Genomic DNA, 11,577 nt, shown 5'->3' on the forward strand with positions numbered 1-11,577 from the left:
TTACAGATTCTACCAGATTAAGAGAGATTCTTTGCACCTATTAAAAAAAGTATACATATACATATGTGTATGTATACACACAGACACACACAAATACATACATATTAACTCATTATGCTAATATCTATACATACATATGCATATATGTATCTATACATGCATGTATATATAAATGCATATATGTATATACATGTATATATGTATGCAATGCATGTATATTCATCTATATATGTATATAAATATACACACATGCATGCACACGCATATACACCTATATATCACACCTAACATCTAAACTGTATCTTCTACAATCTTCGTTAAACAAAATCCTCTGTTGGCTGTTAGTTGTACTGGGATTAAACATTTGCCATTATTCACATTTGCCCTCACCAGATCCATCAGCAGGACAGACTTCCAGCAGGAGCTGTAAGTGGCAAGTAATTTTATCAAGAAATGCAAAATGCAATTTAAAATGTATAAAAGGCAGATAAACAATAAGACTTCCCAGCATAAACAGGAAAGCATAAACATACTGCAAGTTTGGAGACCAGACTATGGGAGCTAAAACTAAGAAGAAAGACACTGCCACCATCACAAATGGAACTGGTAGAAACACCTGCGAGAGAAAGAAAAAAAACTGGTTTAGGAAATAAATTGACCAACTGTGATTTTATGCCTCATTCGTAAGAGTAATAATGTGTTCTTTGCCACACTAGAGTACCATTTCTCATGCTGCTGCAATCTCACCCAGGACGAGATTCATCTGACTTCAAATTGCCTACAAGATAGGCAACTTTTCTAAAATGCTTGTTCAGACTAGCATCAAGGGGGAGAGATAGGCAGTACCTGAAAAGCATTTGTCCACATATGACATTATGGGCTCCTAAAAGAAACTCAGGGTTGGGTGCCTAGAAGAAGCCTTCACAGTACGCATACGCTTCTAACCCAGCTTTCTGACAGCTAGATTGAGAGGAAATTAAACCTATCCTTAATGTGTGCGGTTGTGTCAGGAAAGATGACAGTAGATCAAGGTTTAATTAACTGTGAATCACCAGCCTGGATCCCACACTGTTCTGGTTACTGCTCCACACTAGTATGGTTTCACATTGTTTGCACATCTCCCCCATTCTGCATATATCCACCTCTTGTTTTCAAGTGCAAGCTCTCTGGGGCAGAGACCATCTGTTTGTTTCTTTTCCTTCTACAGTGAAGCAAAGTTTTTGAATAAGGCTCTAAACATGGTGACTATTATTTGTATTTTTGTGCTGACTATCCACTTTTGACTTGCACTTTTCCTGTAAATTTTGCATGCTACCCACAACTCAAAAAAAAAAAAAAAAAAAAGGAAAAATATTTTGTAACTTATTTTCATTTACTTTGTATGGTCGATGTAGATGAGGTTCCCGGTATCGAAGTACAATCAGGCTTGCACAAGTCAATCCAATCATAAGCCAGGCAGAAAATCCAAAGTAATTTGTTAACGTAATAAGGTCAGAGGGGATGATAAAAATGGATGCAATGGTGGTTGAAAAAATCATGGCTGGTGCTGGAGTACAGGAGTGGACGTTAAGCATGGATATTAAAACAGGTAAATGTCCTGACTGACTTCCAGCATAGCTTAATCGACCTAGTGTGAACATGCTGCTGTTGAGGGCACCAAATATTGAGACAGCAACAGAGAGAGGAATGATCCAGGCAACAGACGGGATCACTCGATCAGCCCAAGTGACTGCCACAGCAACTGCAAGAAAGCAAAGCATTAGTGTAGTGTAGGTACCATGTCCTGAATTACTGACAGACTCAACAGAAATGAAACTTAAAATACAAGAAACACCTATTATTTACCAGCAATGCCTGGTTTTTTGTTACAGTAGTCAAACATGACTAATCTAATCTTAAAGGTATTTAATTCAGGAGCTAAAAATTTCCGGGGGGGGATGACAGCAAGAAGGAGTGCTGCCTGCCAGAGCAAGCCGGGTAAACCTGCTGGGGCCAATACCACGGTAATGGACTGCCCAGCGGGAGCAAGCTGCATCTCACCGCCATGAATCACAAACATACACGCATGGGCAAGGCCATGTGGGGAAAGAAAATGAACGCTTTGGTCCCCGGTGTGACCATAGTAGTGACATGATCTACTGTTATGAGGAAACTGCCAACATGAGTGCATGTACATGCGGAGACGGGTCAGCGAGCGTGTTATTAATGAGGTTTTGCTTTGGGTGGAACTGGGAAATGTGAAAGATTATTTCTGAACAAGAGATATTCAACATTGCTTGGAAATTATCTATAGCCCATATTGTAGCGAGGACTAATATTTAGTGGGTCTATAACCAACTGCCATGAGGAATATAGGTCTTGCAGTGACCTGCACAGAGTAGGAAGTTATTAGAGATGGTGAAAACAGCCCCCGCCCCCCCCCCAAAAAAAAAAAGTAGTGAAAGAACAAGAACTGCAGCAATGCGATGTTTGAAACAAGAGCTATAATTTTAAGGCTATCTCCTCAGCTGACATAGATAAGCACAGCTTCCCTGGTACATCTGGAGCTGGTCATGCCAGCTGGGCAGCTGCTATTCATGAATACTCTGGTATTCTCTGCCTTTCATTGTAGGATGGGTCTGCAAATGTATGAATGCATCTCTCCCAGAAGATAGCCTGACAATGGCTGAGCGCTAATAAAAGGTGCTGAGTGATAGCTACACTGCTACCATTTATGTTATTGAACTGTTTTCACAGGAAAAAAAATAACTGATCTATCCAAATGAGGTATGTTTTTTGCCACTCCTGGAGTCAAGGTCTGACAGTTCAGTCTCATTACAGTGGTATTTAAAAGGTGCTGTTTGGACAATCAGGGAGAAATACAGCTCCTCTTGGACCTTTTCATGGATAGCTTATTGGTACAGGGTTTGAGAGAAGCTTCACATACTTTGGATTTTTGTATAGGCTCTTCTAAGGAATCACCATATTTATCATGAATAACCCATACAAACAGGCTACATTTTTGTGTCCATGGTCTTTTCTACGTTACTTATCACAGTAGACTTGTCCGCCTCCTAAACAGTAATGGCTTTACCCTGAGACACCATGAGGTAGGTAAGGAAGGAGGAGAGAGGATTAAAACTACAGGAAAACAAAGGCCTTCTCTATACTCAAGAGAGACCTGATCTTCACCTGATTTTCCAGGTTTTAACACACTTCTGATTTCTTTTTAGACAGTGCAGGTGTAAGCCAACATTTTCAACACCTAGTAACATTGTCTGCATTCAGTCCAACATGTGCCATCCAGTAATATTAAACAAGAATTCTCTGTTAAAACTTAGAATGAAACCCAAACTTCCTGACTGTGAAGTTAGATGAGCAGAAGTAATCCAGTAAATTGACATCAGATGGGTATGCTAATGGACCACACCTTTTTATTAAAAAATTCAAATCCATACCTGAAGAGACAATTTCCTTAGGTGTGAGGACAGTCAGATACGAGATGTTCACCAGTAAATAAAAACCAATTACTGCAGGAACAGCAGTCATCACAGTTAAGGGGATATTTCTGCTAGGGTTTTTCATCTCTTCTGAAAAATACAATTTTAAAAGACTAATAAAGCAAGCAGTGTAGCTTCTGCAAGTGTGTTTCAGTAGTGAATCTGCACAGAGCTTGACAAGACTGATACCAAAGTCCTGCCCCAACCCTTAATCATGGCTGCTAAGCTACGCTGGTTGTGAGGTCCTACAGTGGTTCTCAAACAGTTTATTATCAAAGAAGCCTAATCAATTTTTGTTTTGTTTTGGTTTGGTTTTTTTAATCCCTACTTAGAATCTATTTTTTTAACTATCTTGGAAGTAGGGATGGATGGATGTCTGATAGACTGATAAAAAAATGACAAAAGGACTGCTAACTTTGATTTGATTACACACAGATTTGACTTATATTAGAAAATTGATTTGGTAAGAAATATTCAAGTAGCCATACTTTTAAATCACTAGTTTAAACATGAGACTCTAAAGTCAGATTAGTTATTCTTACATCACGAGTCCTGACCTGAAACTTTCTGAGTCTATTTTCCTATTCCTGCACAAAACCTTTCTCTTTGCCCTTATATTGGGATATACAGAAAAAGTAACAGGAGAGACTGAAGGTATTGTCAGAAGAGCAGTAATGCGGTGGCTTTAAAAGGGGTCCATTCTCAGCTGGATTCTGCTGTTGATTATCTTTTCGAGGGCAAAGCTGGTGGAGGAAAACCGTTTAGTGCTAAGCCTGCCATCTTAGCTTAAACCTACTCTTATCAAATAAGAAAAACCTCCAAATTTTGCAGCTGAACAACTGAGGTACTGGCACACATTCTTGACCATGTGTCCCAGCAAAAGATGGGACTGGTTTCCAGAACCCTAATAATTCATCCTTATCTCAGTCAAAAAGGGTCTTTTTCATCTCTTTCACTCCTTCGTCCCTCCCCTCTCACTCCCTCTCCGCTCCTCCCTTCCCTTCAGCATTTACAGAAGCTTTCCTGAGTATTGCCAACCAATAACTCACAAGGGGGAAGAAGTGAAAAGTCAAATGTGCAGCTTGCTTAAGCTCCTTTTAGGAGACAGAAATCCCTTTCCTTCCTCAAATATAATTTCTGTCTCCTGCCCAGAACTTCAGCTTTGAGCTTGCCCCAGCACCGGCTGTAGTGCACAGAGCCAGAGGGACTGAATGAGCACAACAGCAGAATTCAGATACGGATTATCAGAGAATGTGGGATTTATTTCAAATGTAAGAAATACACTTGGTAATTCTGAGCCCAGAAGAGGACAATCACCAAAACTGCCAATTTAAATTTATCTTTCCATTTGTTTTGTTGTTCGTTACAGTCCTGCTGTCCAGCTGGCACCTGATGCTTTAGCTGAAGCTCACAGGAATTAAGTTATTGCTGAAGAATAGGAAATTCAGTTCAGAAGGGGACTATTGCATAGGTTGCATCTGTCTAAACAGCTGTGCTGCCCAGTGTATGGTATTTATTACTACTGCTAACTGATCAGAAAATAAATTAATATTTTACCAATAATTTTGTGTTTTCTCAGGTTTACAAAGCTAAATGCTTGCCTCTAAGGAAATCCTAAGATGTCAAAATTATACTTTGCTGATCTATATCACCTTTTTTATTGCAGCATATTGTTAACACTGGAATAGCTAGATTGAAATAATAACAGTCAATTTTTTAAACATTAACCCAATTTTCACACTATTCTCACCACTGAACTTTGTGTTATGCATTTCACACATTCAGTTTATTTAATGTTTTACATGTGATAGAGGTCAGTGGATAAATAGGGTTAAAGATATAAAAGCAACATCCACTTGCTTACAACTTAATTCTATAAATCTGATGATACTATAAAACACTATTAATTTAACTTGACATGCATAACTAACATTATGAACATTATCTCTGCAGTCTTCATGAAAAACTGCTCTACTTATTACTGCTACGTGTGTCATCAGATACAGAATAAGTAAATGGATATTCAAAAAGGTTTTGAATGTTTAAAATTGAGCACAAGTTATATGAAAGGATTTATACCACTTTCTTTAGATTCTTCCTCACCTTCTGTGCAAAACTATTTTTCCAGGGAAGTGACTAGTGATCATCCTGTATATCCCATAAAATTACTGTATTTTAACACAATTCAAAATGAATTTGTCCGTGTACAAACCAGCCACGCAACCTCAGAGAAGGTACAGATATTTAAGTACAAATTAATCAATTATCTTTTTTATTTGGTCCTTACTGTGCACATAGTTTGGCACAGATATCCTAATCCTTTTCTAAAAATGCCCCAACACTGACATTGAGAAAGACAAAATGCAACTTTTTAAGGTATGAAAAAATTTGTTTATGCACAAGATTTTAAATTAACTATTTTGATTTCTCTTGTACTCCTCTGGAAATGTCAGCCTCATTCTGGAGATTGCACAAGAAGCAAGAAACTTCCCTGGGGAGGGACAATGCCTCTTCTGCCAGCTCCAACAAACACCGTACTCGCATAAAACCCTATGGTCTTGAAGGAGAGACAAGTTCTACCAAGATGAGCTGACATACATAAGAATGGCGACTGCAGAACAACATCTAAAGGAGTGAGATACCTGCCATATAATTGAGGGACCACCAGCCACCGTACGCGTACAGTCCTTGGAAGAAGGCTTCGGCAACCTGTGACACGTTGGGAATCTCTGAGCTGAACGCGTCCTCAAACCTCGCCAGACTCTCCTTTCTCTTGCCAACGAGGAGAACTATGCCACCGATGGCGATTACAGACAAGGCCATCATCTTCAGCAGAGTGAAAACTGTCTGTACCCACGCAGCCATTTTGACGCTGCGGCCATTCAAAATCCCCAGGGACCAGAGAACGGCCAAGGCCAAGCATTTCTTCAGCACTTCTGGTGCAGGGCAAATGCCGTAGAAGGGCTGGGTGGCATATTCGGCAAACAGCAAGGCTCGAGCAGCATTTGATGCTGGCTTGGTAAACGTTGACGTCCAGATAAACACAAAGGCAGGTAGGGATCCAAGGCCTCTTTTAATATGGCTGTATTCTCCTCCGGAGAAGGGCAGAGAGGTTCCAAGCTCCGCATAGCAGAGGGAACCCATCAGAGAAACCAGCCCAGACGCAGTCCAGATAATTAGTGCGACACCGATGTTGAGCAAGGAATGCTTTAACACCCCTGTGGGAGACACAAAGATCCCTGCCCCAACAATTGATCCTATAATAAAACTTACCCCATCAAAATAACCTATATTTCTTTTGAGTTGCATCTTGGCCTTTTCTTTTCTTTTCACGTCTTTGGGATCATTGCTTTTTCCTTTTCCCATTTTTTTCTGTTTTTTTTCACAGCAGATTATATGACTTTGGAGGCTGGATTACATGTATTTCCCTTTCACTTTGTTGTTAGCAGACTGTCACTTGCTAGTGAAATGTTACGGGAAGCCTGGCTTAATCATTCAGAAAAGAGAGCATACTTTGGGTTTTGGTGTCTTCTGTGTGAAGATGATTAACCAAATACTTCAAGAAACACTGGCAAATCATGTACATGTTGGTTTAATATGTACTGCAGAAATTATTTAGGTCTGGAGGTATTTTTAAAGAAAATGGCATAACAAATAATGCACAGTAAACGCTCATTTCTCAGCTAATTTTCATCAACAGATTTCAGGTTTTTTTAATGTATGTCTTCAGGGACAACTGTGAGAGGTGGGTAAATGTGACCTCTGCATCAGACCTAGGGAAAGGGGAAGAGTATGGCAGCATGAAGAAAGAAATCAGCCCTCCTTATGTTATTGAGAGTGGCATGGGCATTAGTTGAACAGCCTGGTACTACTCTTCCACCGTCAATACATAAAATGGACAGTGATAAGCAGCAATCACCAGTATGTTTTGTCAAATCCTCATCAGTCACCAGGTATACTGGAGTTTGTTTATAATTTGCTCATTAAACACTGCCCTAGAAAGAAAATTACCAGTTTATTCCCAGTTTTTCTTGAGCACTCATCATTATAGTAGTACCTAAGCACTTCCTTAAGCAGGTATTAATCTTCAGACACTGCTGAGGGGAAGGGGCTGTATCATCATTTCCATTGCCTGTCTGGGGGCTGTGGAACAGAAAGATGAAGGCTGAAAGTTCCCACCAGTTTGATGTGTACCCTTCAAGGTGCAGCCACTGATTTTTCTACATATTTAGCAATCTGTGGTATATTTTATGTTCAAAATATGGAAAAGGAGCTTCTCCTCAATCGCATGTGGATATACCATTGCCATAGGCTTTTGCCCCAAGAAAAATTTATTTATTCTTTTTAAGGGATGTAGAGAAAAATAGGCAGAAAGCTGGAAACTAACCAAAAAAGAAGCTCAGTATATATGTTAGGGTTTGTTAAGCACCCAAACTAGTAGCTGTAAAGTTCTTACTTTCTGGCAGTCAAACTGAGGACCCAGCTCTGTCCCAAAGGTCAAAGCTCAGTAACGCAGCAAACAAAACTCACGGCTTTTACAGGGCTCAACTTGGAAGACACAGTGGTTTAGATCAGTCCTGAACAGCAGGATTTTCACTCAAGTACAAAACAAATTCGTCTGAAAAAAATTGATTTATGTAATATGCTATTATGTAAAAGAGCTTTAGTTAAAATTGGCATGTGCACAGACTGTTAGGTTTTAATTTTTTCAATGACTCAGTTAAAGTGGGTTTCCACCACCACACAGAAACTATGCAGCATGGTCAGTGACAGAACCCACAGCTCCAGAGCAGCTTTTAACCATAAGACAATTCTTCCATCTTCTGCAAATCACTGCAGCGCTCACTATATACTTTCAAAAACCACCAAGTCCTACGACTACAAAAATTCTAGTTCTACACCAAACACACCTCTATTTATAAAAATTAGCATGCATTTTAAATTGCATTTATACACTTTATGAATTGAAATATGTATTTAAGTTCAAGTATGCATTTACCATGCATTATGAATGATTCATAATAATTAAAATATTTATTCACCAGTATTCGTGAATTGGAAATTAAGTGTGACAAAAGTTTTAAATTGTTAAAATATGTAGCTTCCTGTTTTATTTCAGTGCCTTTTCTGAGTCTCCTTCTCTGTGAATGCACACATGTTTTTTGATATCCAGCAATCTTCCAACTCTTTATTTTGGCTGTTCAACCATGTACAGCTGGATTTGTATTATTATTTTAAAACAAATCAATATTACACTAAATGGCGGCTTAAAGTACAGATGCAATTGATTTTGTTTCGCTGTTCACCCTAAAGTATGTTAATTTCCAGTATAACAAAGGCATTTCCAAAATCTCCCAAGCAGCAGATTAATAAGGATTTTTTACTTCTGACAAAGCTGCCTGATTTCAGAAAACCCCACTGAGATTATTATTTTCTTGTGTGTGCTTTCTGCCTACCTCAGATAAAAGTTTCTAGACGTTCAGTGAAATGCTTCGGAGATTTACATAAAGTATGCTTTTCATTTTGGTGTGTTGTTGCCAGAGTAGGAGGAGGCAAGAGCAGAGATAATGACAACATTTCTACAAATCCAACAAAACCTGACATTCTGGAAACAGTACACTAACATGAGCATTACCGGGGCAGAACTCAGTAAAACACAGCTAGTTACACAACAACAGGTAGTTTTCAGCCAGACTGCTTTCTTTTTCAATATGTAAGGACAGAGTCTTCTGAAGCACATCATAAATATTCACTTCCCAGGTTTTCTGTAAGATGTCCAACTTCTCCCTCTGGCTGAGAGGATAAATTGCCACAATCTATATGATTATCTCAAGGTCTCATATGTCAATGTCTCCTGCCTCAGACCCAACTACATACTGGTCACATTCACTTTGATGACATTATCCATAGACTTAACCGCTGAATACAGGGCAAAGATAAATGATTAAAATAACCTAGACACGTTTGTAAGACAAGCCTAAGATTCCCCTGATACGTGGAGTAGACAGAAAGGTTATATCATCATCAAAATAAAATGCCAAAGTACTGTAATTTTTATAGTCAACAGGGAATGACGACATTTCTTTTGAGTGCCAACTACTGAGTTCTCTTTGACAGTAAAATGAGGTCAAGAGAGTGCTATGTAACAGCTATGGTTGAAAGCTGAAACTTCAGCTGATCATTTCTAGTTCTCCTACCATTTAGGATTTTCCCTTTTAACTTCCTTTCAAAAATCTTTTACCCTTCAATGTCAAGTTTTTCATTATCAGCTATCTAATGCTTATCATGACTGATACTTTCAGTCACTGTAGTTTCTCTAGATTTGAGAAATCAATACAGAAAAGTAATAGAAGAATATTTTTGTGGCCTAAAATGTATATGTATTATCTTCTAATTGTAATTAACTGAATTTCAGTGTACTTGGATAAGGAGTCTTGATTTCAATCTTGTCAAGTTCTGACTGTACTCACTAGGTCTTTCGTATGATCCACTCATTGATTAGGTGGACTAGAAAGCAGCCCATCTGTCTAAACAAAGGTAGATTTTAAAACATTTATTTAGTTCCTTTTCAATTAACTACATAGTGTTTCAAGCATGGTATTGACTTTTCTTGGCATCATGCCAAATCCTTTAAGGGGAGAAGATGTAGCAAAAATTAGAATCTAATTTGTCTTGCAAAGTTTCAATAAATACTCCTCTGTTTTGTCTCTGAAGAAGCTTCCTACTGCTGACATTCACCAAGGATAAAAAAGCAGAGGAACAAAGGAAAAACCTGAAGAGACCTTCCAGGAAAAAAACAGTCACAGTTAATCTTCCATGGCATACGTCAAGGGACATACTGTATTTAATATGACTGACAAATTTTATTTATAATTCTCCTTTTTTATCTCCTCTTCTTTAGCTCACCTTTTGTTGGGAATATGACATTTCAAAGTACTTTTCTTTGTCTTGCCTTCTGAAAGGAGCTCAACAGCTATTCAAGGATTTCCATAAATCCCATTAGATAGAAGTCAGTTTACCATCTGCCACACTGGACCCCACGATGTATTCACAAACTTTTATTTAGCAAATGAGCCTGCACATAGAGGCACATGACAATCTACTGCCTTGGCAATGTTCTTTTTTTCCTGGTACCCTGCCAAACTTATTATCCATCTGCCTTTTACTAAAAGTCTTACAGATCTATTTGTTTCCTTGGCAGATACATCATTCTACTTTTGCTATTGATCAAGAAACAGACCCCACATAGTAGTCAGCTTATGGCAAACCAAAAAACATGGGGAAAGTCACTGTTCTGTGACGTGCTACGATGTTTGCACTTGCATCCTATACAGCTGTTCACACTAGCCATAGAGTTCACTTCTCCTAAGTATTTCTCTCTGATAAAATATCAGTGTAAGTGTGTTTGCATGAGCTGCTGTATACACTGTTTGTTGGGCTGTAACGTGTAAAGTCTGATTGATTTTTTGCAGTAACAGGTATTAATAATCAGTGGCTGGTGAGCACATCCAACAATAGCACCCACCTGTGTAAATGCAGACATTTAAAAGCTAAGTGTCTGGATTTTGTTAGGCTTCCCCTGTAGTAAACAGCAAAAGATAGGCTGAGACTCACCCAATCCCAGCAATGGCTGTATGAACCGCCCACTAGAAATGATTCCGCTTCTACTTTTAGATGGTTAGATGAATCTACCCCTCCTTATATCGGGACAGGCTTGCATTTTCCACACCAAATGCTCAGTGTTGCACTCTAAGCTCATACGGTGCTGCTGTAGTGCCCTGAAAAATAAAGCCATTCATGAAGAAATTGTCAATATGGTACTGTTAAAGGGGTACTACAATAGCACTGATATTAAATAGCATGTACAGTGCCCAGTCCAAGGAAGAAGTCTATTAGGACATTGAGTCCAGCCTCACTGAAACTGTTTAACCAAAATTCACTCTTAGCTACATTTCTCTTCCAAATCCTAGTTGTATTCTAACAGCCAGTGCCTTGTCACTAGTCACAGTCACGTGGAGGCCCTCCCTGGCTGTGCAAGCAGGCCATGCTGAGCAAGATCCCCCAATCGTGGCCAGCAGAACACCCCCCGTAGCTCAAC

At 39.0% G+C, this 11,577-nt stretch overlaps 1 protein-coding gene across 1 annotated transcript; it reads right to left on the reverse strand.

Moving 5' to 3' along the window:
• Positions 1-370: 370 nt before the first annotated feature.
• SLC7A13 (solute carrier family 7 member 13) lies at positions 371-6,845 on the reverse strand. The gene is made up of 4 exons (XM_049823144.1): positions 6,122-6,845; positions 3,438-3,569; positions 1,377-1,741; positions 371-616 (listed from the first exon to the last, which is right to left on the reverse strand). The coding sequence occupies exons 1-4, from the start codon at positions 6,843-6,845 to the stop codon at positions 371-373; spliced, it is 1,467 nt and encodes a 488-aa protein (XP_049679101.1).
• Positions 6,846-11,577: the final 4,732 nt, after the last annotated feature.

Source organism: Accipiter gentilis, chromosome 2, assembly GCF_929443795.1.
Source record: "Accipiter gentilis chromosome 2, bAccGen1.1, whole genome shotgun sequence".
Lineage (NCBI taxonomy): Eukaryota > Metazoa > Chordata > Aves > Accipitriformes > Accipitridae > Astur > Astur gentilis.